Source organism: Cebidichthys violaceus, unplaced genomic scaffold, assembly GCF_023349555.1.
Source record: "Cebidichthys violaceus isolate CVI_PGR_0920_01 unplaced genomic scaffold, fCebVio1.0.p SCAF_56, whole genome shotgun sequence".
NCBI lineage: Eukaryota > Metazoa > Chordata > Actinopteri > Perciformes > Stichaeidae > Cebidichthys > Cebidichthys violaceus.
Window position 1 is genome coordinate 504,196 of NW_027176772.1, and position 23,443 is coordinate 527,638.

The 23,443-nt window shown below is 48.5% G+C and overlaps 1 protein-coding gene across 5 annotated transcripts in view; it reads left to right on the plus strand.

Annotated features, from left to right (window-relative positions):
* itsn1 (intersectin 1 (SH3 domain protein)) overlaps positions 1 to 23,443 on the plus strand; it is a 35,526-nt gene that overhangs the window by 3,317 nt on the left and 8,766 nt on the right. Inside the window, exons 2-31 of one of the 5 annotated variants that reach the window (XM_068732032.1) lie at positions 1,715 to 1,777; positions 2,537 to 2,629; positions 3,399 to 3,462; positions 3,577 to 3,737; positions 3,852 to 4,016; positions 4,913 to 4,976; positions 5,272 to 5,372; positions 5,499 to 5,562; positions 5,656 to 5,793; positions 5,952 to 6,046; positions 6,402 to 6,541; positions 6,776 to 6,898; positions 7,145 to 7,294; positions 7,544 to 7,684; positions 7,817 to 7,904; positions 8,084 to 8,250; positions 13,865 to 14,001; positions 14,092 to 14,396; positions 14,999 to 15,309; positions 15,722 to 15,736; positions 16,643 to 16,890; positions 16,968 to 17,142; positions 17,250 to 17,336; positions 17,446 to 17,594; positions 17,794 to 17,873; positions 17,978 to 18,150; positions 18,252 to 18,297; positions 18,405 to 18,526; positions 18,628 to 18,763; positions 18,902 to 19,096. In XM_068732032.1, the coding sequence (XP_068588133.1) occupies positions 1,750 to 1,777; positions 2,537 to 2,629; positions 3,399 to 3,462; positions 3,577 to 3,737; positions 3,852 to 4,016; positions 4,913 to 4,976; positions 5,272 to 5,372; positions 5,499 to 5,562; positions 5,656 to 5,793; positions 5,952 to 6,046; positions 6,402 to 6,541; positions 6,776 to 6,898; positions 7,145 to 7,294; positions 7,544 to 7,684; positions 7,817 to 7,904; positions 8,084 to 8,250; positions 13,865 to 14,001; positions 14,092 to 14,396; positions 14,999 to 15,309; positions 15,722 to 15,736; positions 16,643 to 16,890; positions 16,968 to 17,142; positions 17,250 to 17,336; positions 17,446 to 17,594; positions 17,794 to 17,873; positions 17,978 to 18,150; positions 18,252 to 18,297; positions 18,405 to 18,526; positions 18,628 to 18,763; positions 18,902 to 19,096 (3,961 nt within the window). In that variant the 5' untranslated portion in view covers positions 1,715 to 1,749. Of the gene's footprint in view, positions 1 to 1,714; positions 1,778 to 2,536; positions 2,630 to 3,398; positions 3,463 to 3,576; positions 3,738 to 3,851; positions 4,017 to 4,912; positions 4,977 to 5,271; positions 5,373 to 5,498; positions 5,563 to 5,655; positions 5,794 to 5,951; positions 6,047 to 6,401; positions 6,542 to 6,775; positions 6,899 to 7,144; positions 7,295 to 7,543; positions 7,685 to 7,816; positions 7,905 to 8,083; positions 8,251 to 10,106; positions 10,191 to 13,864; positions 14,002 to 14,091; positions 14,397 to 14,998; positions 15,310 to 15,721; positions 15,737 to 16,642; positions 16,891 to 16,967; positions 17,143 to 17,249; positions 17,337 to 17,445; positions 17,595 to 17,793; positions 17,874 to 17,977; positions 18,151 to 18,251; positions 18,298 to 18,404; positions 18,527 to 18,627; positions 18,764 to 18,901; positions 19,097 to 23,443 lie in introns of all 5 variants that reach the window. The other 4 variants (XM_068732035.1, XM_068732034.1, XM_068732033.1 and 1 more) reach the window with 4 other exon arrangements.

A 23,443-nucleotide genomic window follows, 5' to 3' on the forward strand; every position in this document is an offset into this window, starting at 1 on the left:
CTCTCTCTCTCTCTCTCTCTCTCTCTCTCTCTCTCTCTCTCTCTCTCTTTGTCCTTCTGCTTCCTCTCCTCTCAGTGTCTCTCTCTTTGTCCTTCAGACACATAACATCAGGTGATTGACAGTTAAAGACCGTATAATGAATAATCGTCCCGTAGACTCAGACCAGTTCTCTCGGTCAATGCGTTGGTTGATTGCTGCTCACAGAGGAAAACCGCAAAGTAAGACGACACCATGTAGAAGCAGAAGTTCACAAGAACTCTTGACTGAAGTTGGCAACACCGAAAACGTGAATCACAAAACAGTCTGAGCATCAGATGATGAGCAGTCATCACAAATTCATCAATGGAAGAAGAGAAAGGGGGGATGTAGGAGGGGGGTCCTCAGGAAAATGATGGGGGGACGAAGAGAGTCTGAACCCTAATCTGTAGTGTGTGTGTGTGTGTGTGTGTGTGTGTGTGTGTGTGTGTGTGTGTGTGTGAGAGGGGCTTAAACAGGCATCTGCCACAAGCCTTGATAACGGACCCGACCCTCCAGTTGCATCAATGCTCTAATTATACAGACTAATCCCACAAATACAATACATCTCCTGTGCACAGAGCAGGACACACTCACGACGAAGGACATGGACGTAGGACAAACACGTCCACGTCTGTAGACGGTAGACTTTCCGATGAAGGTGAAAGTAGGTCTGCAGCTGGATTTAGGTGATCTCTAAGTAAGTAAGATGACTTCTTGTTCCTCTAGCTTCCCCTTCAGAACAACGCTGAGCTCTCTGGTGCTGCAGCGTTGATGGAGGACGAGCTGAATATGAGCCTCATAGATAATGTCACAGTGTGTTTTGGGACGTTGCTTGGTTGTGGTGTGGTTGGTTGGTGTGATGATGATGCCTCTGGAGTTCAAACATCTCATCTTAAGAAAATGAGAGAAACAATCGGAGGAAATACTTGAGAATTTGGTAAAATGGTACCAAAAAAAAAAAGTTTAAAGGCTCCCGCAGACGTGTGTGTGTGTGTGTGTGTGTGTGTGTGTGTGTGTGTGTGTGTGTGTAGGGTGGGCTATGTTCGTCTGACCTAGTTAAGCTGGTTACTTTGTCCTCCCACTGTGATCATAATGGGACACTCTCTCACACACACACACACACACACACACACACACACACACACTCTCTCTCTGTTCTCCAGGTCTTAGTAAGAGAACCAGGTTTAGATTTACGTCCCACTGACTGGAAAACAAGCCACACATGGACTCACGCTCCCTCGCCGAGTTCCTTGTCCGTTGCAATGTGTGTCAGATTATTATTGTTATTATTATTATGGGCTGTCTGCTGGCCAGAGGGAGGCAGGTCTGGTTCTGATTAACATGCCGTTCACTGGGCCAGAGGTCTGTGTTCCCGTGAGGGTGAACAGGATGCTTTTATATCTCGCATTTCTGTCAGCAAATTAAAAAACACACTTTTTTTTTTTTTTTTTAGAGCTTTGAAAAAGACCAAAAGTGAATTCTGATAAAAGTAACAAAGATCTGCCGCTCAGATGTTTTATTATAGCAGATAAATTGCTGAGTTTCTTGTCTTCGGTGTGTTGTTGTTCTGGTCCATACGATGGTTCAGACGCCTTAAACCCGTCGTCATTTAAACGTCCGTTATTCAGAACTGTTTTGTGCGTACGTCCATCATTGCATCAAAACAGGAACCATAATGGCTCATGTGTCGTTCCAGGTGTTGTGCGGTGCTGAAGAAGACTTGAGTGAACCATGGCACAGTTCCCCACCACATTCACAGGTCAGTACGCGTGGCCGGGGGGGGTGAGCAGCGGGTTCAGTGAGTGGACGGCGAGACGGCAGCGCTCTGCTCCTTTTTAATCCACAATAATAATGTCCCACGAGCGCGCTCAGAAGACGAGCCACGCCCTCTCGCTGCTGTCGATGACGGACGGACAGATGTCCTGTCAGGAGGACGACTGACAGATGGACACAAAGGCAGACGGTTTGAGATTTGTTTCCGACTGTAGACAGACGATCGTTGGCCGGATGAGGACTCGAACCGTTGTTCAACATGAAGAGAGGAACTCAAAGAGACACAACTGAGGCTGGATGAGGGCATCCCAGCTTAAGTGTTACATCATATTGATGCTACGAGCTAATTATTTAATAAAGACCACTGAAGCGTCCCGTCAGTTAGTGTTACTTATTAACTTCACACGTTAGTGAATCAGAGACATGCACTGGGCCTTCTGAGGAGACACAAAGGTCTCTGAGTCACTCGTCCACTCGTCCTTGCTGCTCTTTCCTCATCAGTTTCCTAAGAGTTGACCCTCTTTAAGTGTCATTTAAAAGGCATCTTCTGACAGGAAGTGAAACTCATGACTAACGCATTCTTCTCATTCCTGTCTTTTCTCCCTCTGTTTGTGTCTGCCTTTGTTTTGGCCTTTTTGTGCTCTGTGTGTGTGTGTGTGTGTGTGTGTGTGTGTGTGTGTGTGTGTGTGTGTGTGTGTGTGTGTGTGTGTGTGTGTGTGTGTGTGTGTGTGTGTGTGTGTGTTAGGTCCAGATGTGTTCCTGATCTCAGTGGATGAGAGAGCCAAACATGATCAGCAGTTTCTCAGCCTCTCTCCGACTGCCGGGGGTTACATCACAGGTAACTGCCCCCCCCCCCCCCCCCCCCCCCCCCCCCCCCCCCCCCCCCCCCCCCCTCTCTCCCTCTCTCTGTCTTTGTCTCTCTCTCTCTCTGTCTCTCTATGTCTCTCTCTCCCTCTCTCTGTCTCTGTCTCTTTGTCTCTCTCTCTCTCTGTCTCTATCTCACCTACACACACACACACACACACACACACACACACACACACACACATGTCCTTACAGCGTAAGGTGAGATGAGGACATGAAGGTCCTGTCCCCCTCGTCTCGTGTTTTGTTCAGCACGTTCACAGCTAACAGTTATCTTGATTGTGCTCCAGCTGTTTTCTTGAACTATCTTCTAATTGTTTGGTCTATAACATTTCAGAAAATGGTGAATAAAGCCAAAGTTAGTATGTATGTGTATATATATATATATATATATATATATATATATATATATATATATATATATAATTGTCTGTTTGGTCTAACAGCCCAACACGTAAACATCGTCTGTCTCATAGAAGACTAAAAGACTTCTTGACCTTCGACTTAAACTATCAAAAATTGTTGCTGATTAATATTTTGTCTGGCGGCTGATTAATCAACTAAACTTTTTAAGTTATCATCACCTGATGACATCATTTAAATGATTGTATTGACTGGGACAAAGTGCAGTAAAGAAAGGTGAAGATAAGATCTAGTGTTGTTCTCCACGTGACCTAAAGAGGCCTTTTTCTTTCTTGGATTAGTCCTGTGATCTCACTTCCTGTTTCTGTTTGTCTGCCAAGGCGACCAAGCCAGGAACTTCTTCCTTCAATCGGGTCTGCCCCCCCCCATCCTGGCCCAAATCTGGTGAGTCACACAGACGGGAAGCTTCTACTCGATCACAGCCCGACGGACATTAAGCTCAACCATTTCATCATCATCATCATCATCATCACTTTTCCTCTGTGTTCCGTTTTGAAGGGCTCTGGCCGACATGAACAGCGATGGTCGTATGGACATCCACGAGTTCTCCATCGCCATGAAGCTCATCAAGCTGAAGCTCCAGGGTCACCCTCTGCCCCCCCAGCTGCCTCCCAGCATGAAGCAACCCGCACTGGCTTTACCCCCGCAGAGCGGCTTCGGTGAGACGCGTCTCTGCTTCACCTTCAGGGCTGATCGATAAAGTTGAATTGAATATACAGTGTGTACTTCAGCACGAGAGAGGTACTGACGGTACTCTCTCTGTTCCCCTCCAGGTATGCCCCCCATGCCTCCCATCTCGGCCCCTCCGCTCCCCCTGCCTCCCCTCCCCGTCGGAGTGTCTCCCCCGCTCGTCTCGTCGGCCCCTCCTCCCCTCCCGCCGCCCATCGCCAACGGAGCCCCTCCCACGGGCATGATGCAGCCCATCTCGGGCTTCTCAGGTATTCACGTTGTGTGTTTTTGAATTCAATGTTTGCTCTATAACAGGGAAGGATGCTCAGTGTTCTTACTTGAAAGAGACGTTGATACATTGAGAATCAGTTTGGGTCAAAGAGGGCGGCGGCCTCGCAGCGAGAGGGGACCGGGGTTTCGATTTCCCGGGCTGGAAGGCGTTAGCGTGTTCTCCCCGTGTCGGCGCGGGTTCTCTCCGGGTTCTCTGGCTTTCCTCCCACAGTCCAAAGACATGGTTGGTTACTCTAGGTAGGTAAGAGGTTAGAGCGCAAGTGCTTCTCTGTCGCCCAACGTCAGCTGGGATCGGCTCCAGCGACCCGAACAGTGGAGATTGGCAGATGACGTAAAATGTCCCATATGCAGGACCTAGATCGTAACCCGCCTCCTTTCCTTCCCTTCTTCTGTCAAGCTCCTTTTTCCCCACTCACCCCTAAGAGAGGCCACGCCCGAGGATGATGAACGTAACCGTGTTCATATGCCGCGCGCCTCAGGGGGAGAAAGTACCTCGACGACGAGAGAAACCCTCCGGAAGCTGAGCTGTAAAATATGCACAGAGGAGCATAATCACGAGCTTGAAAAGAGCAGAACAAACGAGGTCGGGGTAAATTCTACTAAACGCGGAGATCTTTCAAAAGAAGGCGAATGAGCCGGCTAAATGTGAATCTGAGGAACGAGTCGGTGCCTCTCTGTCTCTCGCTCCACGAAGTTCAATTTAAATGAAAGCCGCTTGTTGGGGTTTGGGCAGAGAGTCTGAGGAGAGGTGCAGCTGGGTGTTCGGGACAACATGAAGTCAGAAGAGGCCGACTGAACTTCATGTAACACCGTGAGATGAAGTGTATAAGACCAGAGCCTCGGACTACAACCTACTGTTCTCTGTCTCTCTCAGCTCCCTCGTCGTTTAATCGCTCCAGTGCCAAGCTGCAGAAGGGACAGTCTGTGGACGTTACCAGGTAGGACACCTTATCAGACACGTTTGCACATATTTGCCTTGTAAATATATGCTAAAATGAGCCAATCTGTGGTAAAAAAAAAAATATAGAAAAACCCTGTTTCTCTTTTTACTCTCCTTGTTTCTCTTTTACCCTTTTTGCATTAAGTTAATATATACTTAAGTCGCACACTTAAACCACTCAAGGAGCTAAGGACTCTAGTGAATGTTCATAGGAGATATTGTTCCTTTCTGACTCGCTGCTTGTTAAAGTCGCTCCGCTGATCTCGGCTCTTTTACTTTCTGTTGCTCCTCAGTGTTCAGCCGCCCTGTGATTGGGCAGTTCCTCAGTCCTCCAGGCTCAAGTACAGACAGCTTTTTAACTCCCATGACAAGATGATGAGTGGACACCTCACAGGTACACACACACACACACACACACACACACACACACACACACACACACACACACACTGACACGTCATTGCTTGTGATGATATTTCGCCACAGTATTGAAGGTGTTTGCTTCCTCTCTCTCTCTCAGGTCCTCAGGCTCGCACTATCCTGATGCAGTCCAGCCTGCCTCAGGGCCAGCTGGCCACGATATGGTCAGTACATCGACATTCAACCGTTTAATCTTCTGCACACGAAGAAGACGTTAGTCCCTCAAAGAACTTCATTTCTTCCCCCCCCCCCGTTAGGAGTCTCTCCGATATCGACCAGGATGGAAAGCTGACGGCGGAGGAGTTCATCTTGGCCATGCACCTCATAGATATGGCCATGTCAGGTTTACCGCTGCCCCCCGTGTTACCGCCAGATTACCTCCCCCCCACATTCAGGTGAAGACTTGTGTGTATCGATTTAACAGCAGTTTGTTTGTCAAAGTAGAGCCGAACTACACAAACCACTTTTTTTTTACAAATATGAACATGTAGAATACATCTGTGTGTGTGTGTGTCTGTGTGTGTGTGTGTGTGTGTGTGTGTGTGTCTTTAAGGCGCGTGCGCAGTGACAGCGTTCAGTCGGACCAGAAGAGCGTCCAGGAGGAGGTCGAGGAGGAGGCAGAGAGCAGCCAGGACAAGAAACTACCAGGTGATCGGTCACTTCATCGTGTTGCTGCTCAAACTGGGATATTAAGAAACGAGAACGCTTCGACAAACTGCAAACTGTTTCCAGAGAAACTTCAGCAATTGTTGTTCACGTCTATCAGCTCCAGGTGAAAGGGTTCTGGCAGTGTGAAATAAAGCAGAATATGTATTCACACGTTGTGGTATTTGCAAAACTTTCTCACGTTGTTGCGATCCTACTTGAGAAAGAACGCAGAATAGTGAACGTTTACTTCTTCTCGGCGCTGAAGCAGGGCCTGAAAACGTGACACCGGCACGTTGCGTGTTTAGCTTCCGCTTGTCGTTTACGCTTCCCTCCCCGTTGTGCGTTTTGTTCTCAGTGACCTTCGAGGACAAGAAGAGGGAGAACTTTGAGCGAGGAAACCTGGAGCTGGAGAAGAGACGCCAGGCTCTGCAGGAGCTGCAGAGGAAGGAGCAGGAGAGGCTGGCTACGCTGGAGAGGGAGGAGCAGGAGAGAAAGGTAGGACTCCTCTTTGACTGTGTTCATTTCTCATCCGCACACACAAAACAATTTGAATTGACTTCGGCTGACGGCTCGTAAAATATTTGCATTGATAACAGCCACAGTGCCCCGTGTCTTTGAAATTAATCAATAACTTATTTAGCTTCACGGCAGCTGTTGAAGCTCGGAGGAAATGGGAGTGAACTGGGGGTGACCCGTAACAAACAACAGAACCGTTTGTTTGTCTTTCAGGAGCGCGAGCGTCTGGAGCAGGAGAGGAGACGACAACACGAGTTAGAAAAACAGCTGGAGAGGCAGAGAGAGCTGGAGAGGCAGAGAGAGGAGGAGAGGCGCAAAGAGATCGAGAGGAGAGAGGTACGGAGGAGAAAAACACACCATTACCAGGTTTCCACATTTTAATTGGAGGAGTTGTGCTCGAGTCGACGATTAACGTGTAATTAGGTCCGCCGCGGACGACTTCCAGACCTTTCACTGCCCTCTTTAAGTCTCCAGCTCCTCCAGTGAAGAGCTGGATTTACACTGCGTGCAACACATGAATGTGATTTCCAGTCTTTTCTTACGACGCTGCACTCTGAGCTGTAATGCGTTCGGTCCGTCCAGGCCGCCAAGCGTGAATTGGAGCGCCAGCGCCAGTTGGAGTGGGAGCGCCAACGTCGCCAGGAGCTGCTGACTCAGAGGAACCGGGAGCAGGAGAGCATAGTGCTGCTCAAAGCCAGGAAGAAGACCCTGGAGTTTGAACTGGAGGCTCTGGTAATCAAACATGCGCGCACACACACACACACACACACACACACACACACACACACACACACACACACACACCTCTGGTAACACTAGCAAAAGTGTGAGCTAACGGTGTGACGACGATGAGCCGAAAACAATCGGCTAATGCCAACGGGAAGAACGGAACAGCCGCCAACAAAAATATTTCTGTAACGTAATACTCTGCACACACCGGCAGAAACTTAATATTCCATTCCTCTCGTTCCCGTCCTCCAGAACGATAAGAAGTCCCAGCTGGAGGGCAAGCTGAAGGACGTTCGGTACCGTCTGTCGGCTCAGCGGAGAGAGGTGGAGCAGACCAACCTGACCAGGGAAACGCGCATCGCTGAAATCACCCTGCTGCAACAGCAGCTGCAGGTACGCCGAACGAGTTCAGGTTCCTTCCTGCAGCCATGCATCTAACGAACACGCAGGTTTCTTTGTTTTGCTCGTGTTCATGTAGCAGTAAGTAGAACTGGGTCTTGACGTGACTTGGCGTTTGTTTTGCAGGACTCCCAGCAGTGGTTGGGGAGGCTGATTCCCGATAAACAATGTCTCAACGACCAGCTGAAGCAGGTCCAACAGAACAGTCTGCATCGTGAGTACCGCTCGAACTGAACGCACGCTTCTAAACGTACGCGTCACGCATGCGCCTTCTCGCCACAGAGCGAGTGTTTTCTGAATTCACAGAATGTCAAATTCTATAACTAACTCATTCTATACGTTTTTTTTTTGTTTTTGTTTTTGTTTTTCCGTGGCTCCTCACTGACCTAAAAGGATCTCCCGCTGTCTGCGTGTCCTCAGGTGACAGCCTGTCGTCCCTGCAGAAGGCCGTGGAGCAGAAGGAGACCAGCAGACAGCAGCTCCGAGAGCAGCTGGACGCCGTGGAGAGAGAGACGAGGGCCAAGCTGCTGGAGATAGACGCCTTCAACACCCAGCTGAAGGTGAAGCGCCCGCTAACGGAACACGGAGGGAAAGGATCACATTTGCTCTCTTGTATTGTTTTTTTTTTTTTAATCGAAAGTAAAGCTCATAGTCAAACTTAATCAAGACAAAGCATTCGAGTTTAAGTGCAGCAGAGGATAGAGCTCTAAGTGAGTGACACTGAAGCTATTGGAGGGCCTTGACTTGCTAATGTTTGGAACTGGATACTAAAAGTACAGAACATTCAACAGAACAGTTCACCCAACACAGTACAACATCGCCTCAGTTTGATGCACAGTGTATCTGCTGTTAACTGTGATGCTTTGCTGTAGTGCTTCATCAATTCAAATACATCTATTGTGAACTAAACGGACAATTAACTAGCCGGTGATATTTTTGCTGAATGACACGTGGTCCGTGTTAAAAGCATTTAGTTTGTTGTTGTGACTGTAGCTTTGAATCACGTCCCGTTCCTCATCGTCCCATCCTCACACCAGCTGATGTGGTCGCAGCGCTCATGTTCATCTGACGACAGTATCCGTGTCTGTCTCCGTGTCTCCGTGTCTCCGTGTGGACTGCTGTGGTTTTGGAGAGAGCTAGCCGTGCACAGGAACACTAACCCAGACGAGCTGCTTCACGTAGCAACAGTTCACTAGTGAGTGAGGAAGATGTGGGCGTTTTTTTTTATGCCTTGCTTTCGATACGGGCAGTTTGAAAACCTCCAGAACACGACTTCTTCACAACGTCAACGGAGCGTGAAAAGGGTTCGACGTGTCTGCATTGTGTTGCAGAGATAACTCCGGCGTGTCTCGTTCTACCGCTTTTACCTCGACAGGCCGATGAGTCACCGTAGTGTGCTCAAGACGAACACGAGAGGACGAAGACGTAGAAAGTACAAGTGCCATGTATGTCACGTCTTTGTTTATTTATTGGATTTAATCCAAATTGGCAGAAACCAGAAACCAGCTCTGCTAACTGAAGGTTTTGTTTCAGGAGCGGCCAGACAAAGCAGACTCCTGGTGGCAGGTGGAAGCGATAATACGAGGCATTTACTCGTTTCTGACACTTTGGATTTGATCCAATAAACAAACGATCAAGCGCACAGCCACGGTTAGAGGCACAGTAAACACACAGGTAGCTGCAAACTAAAGGCCACATGACAAGATGATAAGATCTCTCAGCTGCTCTCTGAGTCTCTGCATCACTTTCACGTATCCTTGATGCTAGATTTTAATGGTTGGACCTCAGTCGGCACTTGTGTTTGTGTTTCCTTTCGTCCCCTGTTCGTTCTCCAGAAGACTGAACCAGGTCAGAGAGAGCAGAGTTAGTCCTGCGGTCTGTTCCAAGCGAGGAGGACAAGGAGAAGGAGAAAGCAGAGATAAGCCAGACCTCAGTAAATAGATTTTCTAATGGCTAATCTAATGACGTTGGTTCTCAGGTCTTATTCAGTGTAGTCAACGTAACGCGGGGGTTAGAGAAAGTGATGGAAAGCCCCAGAACCCAGCGGTGCTGGATACCAGTTTCCTGTCTCAGTGGTGCGACTCTTTGTGAAACAGACCACTTTAGATGTGAACAATGTTTGACTTTACTGCCGTCCACCTTCCTTTCTACACCACTTCCTCTCCCCAAAATCCTCTCTGGTCACACTGCTGTGCCTCCTTCTGTCCTTTTCCTGATTCTACTCGCTGTCCTCCTCCTCCTCCTCCTCTTGTCTCCTTCCTGCTTCTTCACCCTTGTGTTTCTACGCCTCTCGCCTCCGTTCTCTTCCGATCGTATTCTTTGTTTAATCCACATGATGAACCCTTCCTTCTATATTTTTCTACTTCTTTTTTTATTCGTCTCCCACACTGGCCTTTTGCTCCCTTGCCCATGCCAGTCTCTGTGTGAGTTCTATGCCAACCACTGTGCCAGGATAGAAGCCCTGCGACGCCAGCTTCAGGACGAACAGAGAGGGAGACAGGTAGAGCACACTGCCACTGCTGGACCGGGGTGGTACTGCAGCTGGGACTCACTCTTGAAATGTCAAAACCAATAATCCTGTGATGAACACACTGCCTCTAATGGCCGACCCGGGGCACAGAGCTGCCGGACTGTTTGAGAAACAAGTGAAACATAATGCACCCTGTTGTCAGACGACTAACTTACGAGCTTCAAGTATTGAAGTAAGTAGTAAACTCAATTGTGTCAGCTTCATTACTAACTTAAAAACCTAGTTAACGCATTAAAAACACTTATCGACTAACGATTATCGACTATCCAATACATACAAGTCAGTGACAGGAACTAACCAGGCTTCTTTTCACACTGCACTAAACGATATGACAACTGGGCCGCTGCCAACTTGTCTGTTTTTGTTAACACTGGTTACACTTGACAGTTGTTAGAGAACATTACTCCTCCCAGTGAGTCACAGGAGCCTCTCCTTGCATGAGTCAAGGCCTTATCATGCTCTCTTTCTGTCTCTGTCTCTCTCTCTCTCTCTCTCTCTCTCTCTCTCTCTCTCTCTGTCTCTCTCTCTCTGACTCTCTCTCTGTGTCTCTCTCTCTCTGTCTCTCTCTCTCTGACTCTCTGTGTCTCTCTCTGTCTCTGTCTCTCTGACTCTCTCTCTGTGTCTCTCTCTCTCTCTCTCTGACTCTCTCTCTGTGTCTCTCTCTGTCTCTGTCTCTCTGTCTCTCTCTCTCTGACTCTCGCTCTGTCTCTCTCTCTCTCTCTCTGTCTCTCTCTGTCTCTTTCTCTCTCGCTCTGTCTCTCTCTCTCTTTGTCTCTGTCTCTCTCTCTGTCTCTCTCTCTGACTCTCGCTCTGTCTCTCTCTCTCTCTCTCTGTCTCTCTCTCGCTCTGTCTCTGTTTCTCTCTCTCTCTGACTCTCTCTGTCTCTGTCTCTTTCTCTCTCTGTCTCTCTGACTCTCTCTGTCTCTGTCTCTTTCTCTCTCTGTCTCTCTCTCTGACTCTCTCTCTCTCTCTGACTCTCTCTCTGTCTCTCTCTCTCTCTGACTCTCTCTATCTCTCTCATTTGTTTAATCACCAGATCTGTCAGGGATTCAAAATATGTATTCCAGTACTTAGGAAGCGGTTTGAAATGAATTGGGATCCTAAAGCAAATACCACGTTTCATAAAAAGTATGTTCTTGAATATAGAACTGACTGTCTACATGCACAAGACAACAAGTGAACTTACCCAGCATAACCTGCTAAATGCTGTTGTGTCTGTGCTGTGTCTAATACTGTAATATCAGCTGTCATATATCAAATATAGATATTATAGAGTTCTTAATCGCATTCTACATGCAGAGAAACAGACGAATAACTCCCAACAGACTGCGTAGATATGGTCTGGAACACTAAGTGTGTGTGTGTGTGTGTGTGTGTGTGTGTGTGTGTGTGTGTGTGTGTGTGTGTGTGTGTGTGTGTGTGTGGGTGTGTGTGTGTGGGTGGGTGTGTGTGTGTGTTTCAGTGCCAGGAGCAGGGACCGATTCAGGAGTGTGTGTCAGCCGTCAGGGTGTGTCTGGCTCGGCTAGACTACGTTATAAAGGTCCACAGATCCACCCAGCCTCCCTTCTTGTCCCCTCTGTCTCTCAGTTCCTCCCTTCTCTGCTCTTTACTTTATCTTCCTTTCTTGATTCTCCTTCTCTTTCCTTCACCCTCTTCTCCTTATTACCCTTCTCTCCTCTCCCCTCGTCCCCTCACATATTTAGCTCCTAGCTTCCTCCTCTCCAGAGTTCCTTCCTCTCTTTGCCAGGCTGGTGTTAGCTCGCTACGTAGCCGGCCGGCTAACTTCGCTCCCATTGTTAGCGCCGTACGCAGTCGTCACGCTACGCTAGCAGGCGTGCTAGGTTAGCAGGTGCACTAGATCAGGTGACTTCAAGCTGCTGCTCCTTTGCTAGACTACCACTGTACAGTCATGCTACTGCCTGTGTGCTACCAGAGGACGTTTCAGCCAGACGAGTAGAAGCTAGTAGACATTTACGAGGCTCACATGCAGACACACTACAATCTGAGTTTGGTGCGCTGGCCTTTTATTTGGATGAATGTGTGTCTGTTGGCATGCTCCGTTGTCTCTCGTCCTCCACTTCCTGTCTCAGATGGGAGTCGGGTGTTCTCTCTCTTCGGGGTTGTTTTTTTTTGCTCGTCTCTGAAGGTTTTCTTCACGCTGGTTGTTTGGCTGAAACACGACAGCTGTTTTGTGTTGTTATAAGTAACAGAGTGTTCTAATGGCACAGCTGGTTGTCATGACTACACAGAACTGCCCTCCCCCCAACTGCATCCCCCCCCTCTCCCCTCCCCCTCCTTTATTTTTGTATTTATTTTTTTGCTTATTTCTAACGCTTCCCTCAAACATACCGTGCCTCGTGCAAGCTCCGCCCCCGACACCGCGGCCGGTTGTTTCGTTAATAAATCAGTCACTGTTTGTGGAGTTTATGATCTCTCGAAGATGTTTCGAATCTGGTTTCTAGAAGAACAGAAGGTAACAGACGTGCTGCTAGAAGTAACCTCTATCCGTTTACAGCTTATATCAAACTACACACATTAAAACACTCACTAATCCTAACGGCACACATTTCAAAGCTTACTCCCATACAGCCAGCAAGACGACCTTTTCATCGAAACTCTCCGTCACCGTCCCTAGTAGCTGATTGGCTCCCGACAACATGCTGTTGCTGCTGTGCTTGAACTCCACATGAACTCCTAAACAGCTGGAGCCGCTCAACGTCGGGCCCCTCCTCCCCGGGTCAACGGGGGTTAGGGTGCTGCTCGCCGCTGTTTACAGTCAACACCGACTTTGCTCTCCTTTTTGGAACGAGCTGTGTCCGCTTGGCGCTCCAACTCGCTGTATTTGCTCCTTTTCAGAGCTGTGTGTGCGCTCCATTTTTGTAGCGCCTGGTCGCTACGTTTTAAATAGAGGTTTTTAAAGATGTACTGAACACAGCAAATTTAAGAAAATCCAGGCAGATACAGACACCGCCACACACTCCAAGTGACGATTGAGAGGGTGATTCTTTTTGTGAGTCTAGACATGTTTTTGTAGGAAAGCACTACTTTTGTTTGTTCGTTGTCGGTTTGTTTATTTCCCGGCTAACGTAAATCCTTCTCGTAGAGCTCAAATTAACCGAAGAAAGGCTAAACCTGCACAAATACAACAAAAGAAAAAAGACACAATGTAATTCTAGAAACACCCGCAAAAGGTTGAAATGCACCCTTAACGTACCGCATGTATTTACATTAAGTAATATGCAAAACATTCTATGCAAATTGAGCCTCATGTCTGCTCAGAGTCTGCTCCAACTAATTCATTTTGCAATGCGCTGACAGGACGCGATGACCGTTGTGTCATGCAAAATCATTTAATAAAGCTCCTCTTTTTATGGCCGTGTTTGCTCTGTAATATCATTAGCGCGATATTTATTTTTTTTATTGTGAATGTGAAATTGAGATGGGGGGGGGGGGGGGGTCAGATGGCGGTCAAAGGGGCGGAGCTTGCCTTGTTCACCTGACTAATGCATACATGCTGCTGCTGCTGCTGCTGTCGTCGTCGTCCGTTGGTGGTTGTTGTGTGATGACCCGTAGCAGCCGGCCCTCTGACCCCACTCCCTCCTCCTCACCGCTGTTCCTTCCTGTAATCCAATCGTGCCTTGCAGGAGCTGAGGGAGATCCACAGCCGGCAGCAGAGGCAGAAGCAGAGGGAGCTGGACGGAGACGCGCACACACTGACGCACACGCACGCTCACATACACACCCCGATCGAGAGGAAGTCTGCAGAGCTGCAGGACGGCAGGTGAGACCGAAACGTACTCGAATGCAATCCACGGCGTTACGTGAGACTAGACGGGTTAATCGCTTCATACGGCTCTCATCCTCTCATCAGGTTGTCATCGGAGGAGGCCGTGTCCTGGAGGGATGAGGCTGCAAGCTCCGCCCCCAACGCCCCGAGCCCCCCCTCCGTCTCTGCGCCCCACGCCTGGCTGAACAGAGTGGCTCAGGAGGAGGAGGAGAGGAAGAGGAGAGGGATGGAGGATGAGGAGGAGGAGGATGAGGAGGAGGACGATGAGGAGGGCCGGAAGGGAGCGGGGTCGGCGGAAGAGAGGGAGGATGATGGGAGAGGCAAGAAGGACATGCAGGAGAAGCTGAGCAAGCTGTTCGGCCAGCCGGCCGACCCCTGGGCTTCAGCAGGTGTGTTATGAATGCATGAAACGGAGCACAGGGTCCCAAAAAGACATCCGCAGCCAGGTAGAAATAAATCCACTTAATTCCAGAGTTTCTGGCTGAGTTTAAGCAAGAATTTAGGACACATCAACAGGCAAGGGTCGGATTTTAAAAGTAAAGATTCTGCACAGTGATTGGTGTGTGTAAATCCATAAAGTAAGATCTCCAGCACACATTTACAGAATTTAGTTTCTAAAACGTGTTAACCTCTCAGGAACAAGTCACGTTATGTCCTTAACATTTCTTTGGATACAAATCCAAAGCCTGCTTTACGTCATATGCAGTGAGGGAAGGAGTCCACATCAGATCCTTTTACCGGTCGGTCTACGTTCCGACCCTCACCTATGGTCATGGACTCTGGGTCGTCCTCCGTAGGGTGGCCGGGCTCAGCCTCAGAGATGAGGAGCTCGGACATCGTAGCATAAATTAAAAATACTCAAGTAAAGCACAGATGAGATGAAGGTTTACTTGCGTAGATATATTTAGTCTTAGAGTTAGACTAGCAGCAGACAGTGATGGTGGATTCTATTCTGTGTTTATTAAACTTCAGTTTCTCTGTTTATTTACAGGAGAGAAAGCTCCGGTACCCGGTCTGTTTGACCAGAAGGCTCCGGTACCACCCGGTCTGTTTGACAAGAAGGCTCCGGTTCCTGGTCTGTTTGACCAGAAGACTCCGGTTCCTGGTCTGTTTGACCAGAAGGCTCCGGTACCACCCGGTCTGTTTGACCAGAAGACTCCGGTTCCCGGTCTGTTTGACCAGAAGACTCCCGTCAGCAGCTTCGACCAGCAGCCGGTGAAGGTGGTCTACTACAGGGCTCTGTATCCATTTGACGCCCGCAGCCACGACGAGATCAGTATCGCTCCCGGAGACGTAATCATGGTAGGTAGTGCGCACTCACACACACACACACACACACACACACACACACACACACACACACACACACACACACTCAGTGCTCACACACTCGCATCCTCTCCAGCTACAAACACACAGCAACAGGAGGAGCAGGACGGAGGTGCAGACTCTGGTCATGTGAGCAATAGTGGCAATTTGAGTAAAATAACACAATTACTTTGTGTGAACAGATATTTATTGCCTGTTTTGTAGTGTGTGTGTGTGTGTGTGTGTGTGTGTGTGTGTGTGTGTGTGTGTGTTTGTGTTTGTTTTATTAAAGCCTCCTGTGTGTGTGTGTGTGTGTGTGTGTGTGTGTGTGTGTGTGTGTGTGTGTGTGTGTGTGTGTGTGTGTGTATTAACTGTTTCTTCTCTCCTCTGCTGTGCAACCCTGAAGGTGAAGGGGGAATGGGTAAGTTCTAGCCCCCGCCCAGTGTTGTGCCTCCACCAATCACAAGCCAGCTTTCATTTGAACTCTCGCTGTCATTGGTTCATCTCATGTCATCTCCGCGTTCATTCACACATGCCGGTGAATGAACGTCTTTGGCTCTTTTTTTAAATTTTTTTTATTAATGTTTTTAACTAAATCATTCTAATCAGATCTGTAAATGTTTTTTTTTTTGCTTTTATTTGTTTTCACCGTTTTATGTGAAGAGTGATGAACGCACTTCACTGCGATCCTTTGTGGAGAAGCTCAGTTTTACAGATCTGTCGATTAAATCAACAAATCAATCGGTCGACAAAATCGTATCAGTGTAGAGTAGAATAATTGATGATGTAGACGGATAATTGAAAAAGGTCATAAGTTGTAATGAGCCAGAACAACATTAACAGTTAACAAATGTCAAGTTTCCATGTTTTGTCTCACTCAATTATGCACTAATTTGGTAATTCTGCTTCCCGCTGTACCGAGAATCTGAACACACACATCTCTATTGATTAGTGTCCCTTCCTAGATTCCTTTCCTTGCCTCCTCTGCTCGCATCTCCACTGTGGGCGAGACGCGAGGAGTCGAGGCGACGGGCGTTTAACGAACAACGGCCGTCATTTTAACGCGACAATAATGAAACGTGACGCGGTGCTACAGCTGCATCAGCGCTCTGTTGTGAAGTCTCGGATGCCGAAAAAGACTTCCGCAAAGGATGCACCGGTGTGTCCTCGCCTATAGACACACAGGAATCGGGACGTCCTTCAAGATGAACACGCTTAGATCGATTTCCGGCTCACAAGCCCGCGAAAATCGATAAGTGAGAAAAGAGCCCTCTGAGTGCAGTCGTGCGTCCGGCTTCGTCTTAACCCCGCCCCTCTGCTCTCGCAGGTGGATGAATCCCAAACGGGGGAACCGGGTTGGCTGGGAGGAGAGCTCAGGGGCCGGACTGGTTGGTTTCCAGCCAATTACGCCGAACGGATACCGGACAGCGAAGCACCAATCAGCCTACGTGCCACGGCCTCGGCCCCGCCCACCGCCGCCCAGCAGCCAATGTCCACGCCTCCCCCGGCGCCTGGACACGCCTCCTCCTCCTCCGCGTCCTCCGCCAACAGTAACTGGGCCGACTTCAGCACCACGTGAGTCCCACAGGAGTCAATATGTTGACCACATACCTGTAGTACTCTAAATATATGAGCTTTCTTCTTTCTTCCAGTTGGCCCTCCAACACAGCCAGCCAATCGGACAGCGAGGGGTGGGACGCGTGGCCGACCTCCTCGACCAATCAGAACCCTTCGCTCAGTGTTCCGTCAGCGCAGCTACGACAGCGCTCCGCCTTCACACCCGCTACGATGACGACGGGCTCCTCCCCTTCTCCCGTGCTGGGGCAGGTAGGAACCTGACGACGCTCCGAGGCTCTCGTCTCTCGTCTCTCGTCTCCGTTTGTCCGTGAACATCTGAACCGACGGCTGTTCTCTGTTGTTCTTCTGTGTGTCAGGGGGAGAAGGTCGAGGGTCTTCAGGCTCAGGCTTTGTATCCGTGGAGAGCAAAGAAGGACAACCACCTCAACTTCAACAAAAACGAGGTACAGGAGCGTTCTTTTGTCAATCAGTCAGCATCTCTCTAACAGCAACGCGAGGCATATTTAGGACATTCGGTGAAGCCCTAACTGACAGTGTTGTTGTCGTCGTCAGATCATAACGGTGTTGGAGCAGCAGGACATGTGGTGGTTAGGTGAACTGCAGACCGGACAGAGAGGCTGGTTCCCCAAAAGCTACGTGAAGCTCATCTCCGCCGCCATGACGCCGCCCCCTGGTGCCGCGCCGCGAATCAAAAACACCAGGTGGGTTCAAACGGTGCATCAAGTCGGAGCTTTGAAAGCACTGAACGCTGCTTCAGCTTCAGAGCGTCTGAGGTTCTATTCCTTCTGATGCACCTCACGTCATTTAATGCTCTCAGACGACACTCATCATAAAAAGGACGATTCTTGTATTAGTGTATTAAACACGTTTGGGTTGTATTTTGTATTCCTTCTCTTCTAGTGAGTCTGGAGTATCAGAAAGCCCCCCCAATGGAAAACGTCCGTCCCCTTCCCCAACAAAGCCCTCTGAGTCTGGAGAAGGTAACCCACGCAAACCATGTAAAAAAAAAAAGTATTTTAAAAAAAAATTTAAAGTTGGGTGAGTCAATTGTCATTGACTCCGCCCCGTTTTTTTTTGCGTGCAGAGTACGTGGCCATGTACACCTACGAGAGCAGTGAACAGGGGGACCTGAGCTTCCAGCAAGGAGACGTGGTCATGGTCACCAGGAAAGAAGGGGATTGGTGGACGGGGATGGTCGGGGGCAAGACCGGCGTCTTTCCCTCCAATTATGTCAAACCACGAGACTCCGCCTCAGAGGTGAGCGCTCGGTCAGAACGCATGAGGCCAAACCAGAACACTGCATGTGTCTTAATTAAGGTACACATTCATAATGATTGCTGTTGAAACTGTGTCTCCAGGCTTTGGGACCAGCAGGGAAGACGGGCAGCCTGGGAAAGAAACCAGGTGAGCTCTCACTGACTCTATATATGCTGCTTTAGTTCCATTTCAAAATGAAAGCCAAATACTGAACCTCTTCTTCTTCTGTTTCTCTCTGTCTCTCTCGCCATCAGAGATCGCTCAGGTGATCGCCCCCTACAGTGCGACAGGAGCAGAGCAGCTGACGTTAGCTCCAGGACAGCTCATCCTCATCAGGAAAAAGAACCCGGGCGGCTGGTGGGAGGGCGAGCTCCAGGTACACGAGCACGAACTCTGAATGCATCTCGCGCCTCTGCCTCTTACGTCGTGGTGTTTGTTACGTGAATGTGAGGACTCACGCGTTCTGATTGGTCTCAGGCTCGGGGGAAGAAGCGCCAGATCGGCTGGTTTCCGGCCAACTACGTGAAGCTGCTCAGCCCCAGCACCAGCAAGACCACGCCCACAGAGCCCACCCCTCCGAAACTGGCTACGGCCGGCACGGGACCTCACACGGGTACGCTCACGAAATACACACACCTGCCCTGTCTTTGATATTGGGGGGGAAAAACACAATGGATCCACATGTGACCTTAAAGTTTAAAATGTTGACTTCCTGTCCATCATGTCTCCCCCCCCCCCCCCTGTCCTGCAGCGGTGTGTCAGGTGATCGGCATGTACGACTACGTGGCCCAGAACGACGACGAGCTGGCCTTCATGAAGGGTCAGGTGATCACGGTGCTCAACAAGGACGACTGCGATTGGTGGAAGGGAGAGCTCAACGGGAGGGAGGGTCTGTTCCCCAGCAACTACGTCAAGCTCACCACAGATACCGACCCGAGCACGCAGTGTGAGTACACACACACACACACACACACACACACACACACACACACACTCACACACTCACACACACACATAACCTCACGTGAACATACTCATTAGGAACAGTCACACACCCCAGAGCCAGGTGTGGAGATGCTGTCCCCTCTCTCTGTGTTTTACCCCGGATTGGTTTCACCGTGACACTCCTTTGGGCCTCTTTGATAACCTCCCTGTCATGCAACGCCTCTGGGTGGTGTTTGTATAGTGTGTATGTGCATGTGTGCGCGTGTGTCTGTGTGTGTGTGTGTGTGTGTGTGTGTGTGTGTATTTTTGCTTCAGTGTAAAAGTGTTTCCCTTCTTCCTGCATGCGTCCCTTCAGCATGATCCACCGTAGACTTAGAGTTTCTAGAGCTGAGCGGAGAGAGAGAGAGAGACCCTGACGGTAAAACCTGGAAGTTGTGGGTATTTTTTAACACCACTGAGCCAAAATGTGTCTTTTTACTACAGTAAAAATGATATAAACATTGTTTATAAGACTCTAATACAGACATATTAGGACACTTCGGTCCTGCAAATACAGCTTATCCTTTATTTACTTCATATCATTCCAATTATAAGACATTAGTGATAATCAGTCATTACAAGCTTGTAGAATACTCAACACAAGTTCTTCCTTCTGGAACGTTTTGATTAAATAAACAACTGTCTGCCGATAGAAGCTCCTTCACGCTGCTCGCTCTAGATCCTCTATTTCTATGCTAGGTTAGAGCACACCTCCACACTCTCTGTCTTGCTGCACGCTCCACCCACCTAGCGCCCGACTGGTTGTTGTTGTTGTTGTTGTTGTTGTTGTTGTTGTTGTTTTGTTTTAGTTGTTTTCGTTGATGTTGTTGTTGTCGTCCTCTCTCTAGGATCATATCATTACCCAGAACCCCCCTCTCCTCAAAGCCCTCAAAGAGACCCACTAGGCCACGCCTACTAGGCCACTCAACCAATGGGACAGCAGCAAGAGGTCACATGACCCGGGAAATGGCGACTCTCCACCAATAGAAGCCAGAGACAGGCAGACAGACAGACAGACTGTAACGTTAAAGAAAAACAGAGAAGAGAACTCTGTCTGCGCTCGGCTCTGACTGGACTTATCTAAGGCTCTGGCTCCAAACAGCACTGCTCCAGCAGGAGGGAGATCAATAGTCAGGACTTTCTTCTTCTCTTCTCCTCCCGTCTTTTCATCCTCCTTCTTCTTCTTCTTCTTCTTCTCTTGTCTGTTTTAACGGCTCAGAAAGGCGTGTTAGATAAGGAGGAGGAGAAGAAGAAGAAGAAAGAGGAGGAGGAGGAGGAGGAGAGACAAAGACTATTGAGCTCCTTTCTCTCAGATTGGACTGATGAACATGTTTTTGACTGGATCACAGTGACTGTACACACACACACACACACACACACACACACACACACACACACACACATACGTCCACACACACACCCATTAACATACGTCCAGACACACAGCCCTGTCGTAGCGTGGTACAGTGGATAGTGGGTCATTTTGTGGCTTTATGGGAGATTCTGTCATTAGAATCAGTAGCTCAGCTCATCCCGCTCCCTCCTGGTTTTTAAAAAAAAAAAGATGTATTTCTTTAACCTCCCGTTGGTTCGGCAGCTTCATTCACCTGTCAATCAAAAGCGCTGGCTCCACCCCATCCCCTCACTAACCCCCCCCCCTCCCTCCCCACAGCTCCACAGAAAGACCCACTATCTGCTGGAGGACGAGTCTCAGTGTCCAAACGTCTCCTCTCCTCTCCTCTCTTTACATCTCCTCTCCTCAAAGCCAAAGACTCCTCCTCCTCCTCCTCCTCCTCCCTCCTTCTCTTCTCCTCCCCCATGCAAAAAAAGGAGACGGAGAGGAGAGGAAACAAGGCAGTATTGAGACGCGTCCCACAGCGGTTGAGTGCTAAGTTTCAACCCAGGTTGCAGCTCCCTTCCAGTTAGCCTGCTTCTCCTCCTCCTCCTCCTCCTCTTCCTCTTCCTCTCTTTCTCTCTGCTAGGGAAGGAGGCATAGAAGGGAGCAAGCAGCTGGAATGGGACTCAGCCCCGTTGCTCAGGGCTATAAATGGAAAGCCATGCTGTCACTGCTTAGCATACGAGCTAACCAAATTACACACACACACACACACACACACACACACACACACACACACACACACACACACACACACACACGTGTAAAATGCAACATGGTACAGAGAGTTTGCACATGACCTGAAACAGTGTGAACACACACACACACACACACAGTGATAATGTTTTTATCCGTTGTAGTTTTTAACATTCTGAATATGTATTAACTTTAACTGATCAGTTTTATGTTCCGTTGTTGTTATTTTTGTTTACATGTTTATTGTTTTGTCTGTTGCTATGAGGACGAGATGATGTCACACTGAGACCGGGATGATGGACATTTACACACGAGACAGAAAACACAGTGTAGGGGGTGGAGCTATTTGTCAAAAAGAAACAAACAAAAATGGCCGTCGTCAGATCTTTGAATCATTCCAGTTAAAAGAATATTTTAACATTTTTGTGAAACGCAGTTATTTGCTTTCTTGATGAGTGAGAAAATCAATGACACGCTCACGTCTGTCTGTTAAGTATGACGCTGTAGCCAGGCCGTGATTAGCTTAGCTTAGCTTAGCTTAGCTTAGCTTAGCTTAGCATACAAGTGGGGGCATTGAGACCGCTAGCTTGGCTCAGAATAAGCCTAAAACATCTCTAAAGTCAGCATTTAACTCCCATAAAACTACACGTTTTTACATTTGTGTTTGTGCAGAGACGAAACAAAAGTAGAACGTTCATTAAAGAGCTTCCCAGTTGTTAGCTTGTGTATTTTGGAGCTCTGGAAAGAGCCACGTGAGCTGCCTCCAGTTTAGCGTGCAGACGTGAGGGTGATGTTGATCTCCTCATCTCACACAGAGAAACCCGATGAGCATATTTCCTTTAAATAGCTCTGCTGTTTAGTTTAGTTGTGGCTCAACAATCACAATCTAGTGATGTTTAGTTTTTTAAGTAACGTGAGATTTACCTCCTCTGATTTCACTCACTGTGACGCACCTTTCTGACCTTCATGCACAACCCACTGTATACAAACAGCACCAGTTATCAAACACCCGTGAAGCTTTGAACAGGTTTTTACAATCAGACACTGAACACAGTTTATTCTCACTAAATGTAATCAGATTAAGTTCTTCACGGCGCTGCTGCGAGTCCCTAAAATATCATCATTCACATCATATTTCATCTCACGGTTTTCAGGTCTGTGTTGAGTGACAGCGAACTAACCAACAGCATAGTCCCACTTCCAAATAATATATATATATATATCTATATATATATACTGTACATTATCTCCCGGTGTATGTTGTGAGCGGTTCCCACAGCAACAGACGAGTGTTATCCTGGCGGCCATATCGCGTTTGTATTGTTTCTGTTTTTGTTTTTCCAGATGACAGTATTTTTTAAAATGTTTACCCTCAGAAACACAAAACGAGAGACGATTATTGAACTACGCTTTTTATACAACGAGCAATAGAGCTGTTACTATTGTGTTATTAACCCGCTCGGGTCCCCGTTGGCTCCTGGAGCGCGTCAGTATTGGAGGTGGAGGTCTCTGATTTGGGCGATGAGTCAAAGGCCGTCGGTTGGTGAACAGAACTGGAGACCGGAGGCCCGGATTGTTTTTTGGGGGATTTTTGGGAGATAAATATAAGCAGGTTTTCGGGGGGGGTTTCTTTCAGTTTGGTGACCGATGGTCGAGACGTCCTCGCAGTCAGAGAGCATTTTAGGATTTGGACAAAGACCAGAGCCGCGCAGCAGCGCCACACCTCCTAATAACGCCTGTCACCACACGCTGACCCTCCCACCTGCAGACGTCCTCGGCCCTGTTAGCGTCGCCTTTAAACCATTGTGGGGACTGCAGGTTGGAAACAGACCAGACTCCAGCTAGAAACACACACACACACACACACGGTTTGCTCTGAAGCGCGGCTCTGGTCTAGTCCGGTCTGTTTAAAAATGAAAGCTGTGTATGATCCATAGTTAATCTAATGAACGGTTGATCGCTTCGTGGGGATTATGAATAGCAGATGAATGGATTAACAGCCAAATGTAACCGGACTGCACTTGGGTGTTCGAGAGAGAGAGAGAGAGAGAGAGAGAGAGAGAGAGAGGATGAGGATGAGTGAGCGAGTGAATGAGTCAGACGGACACACACACACACACACACACACACACACAAAGGAACGAAGAGGATACTTGAATGAGCGAATGAAACGTGCAGAATGTCAGCGAATAGTAAAAACGATGTCCTGAGGTTTTA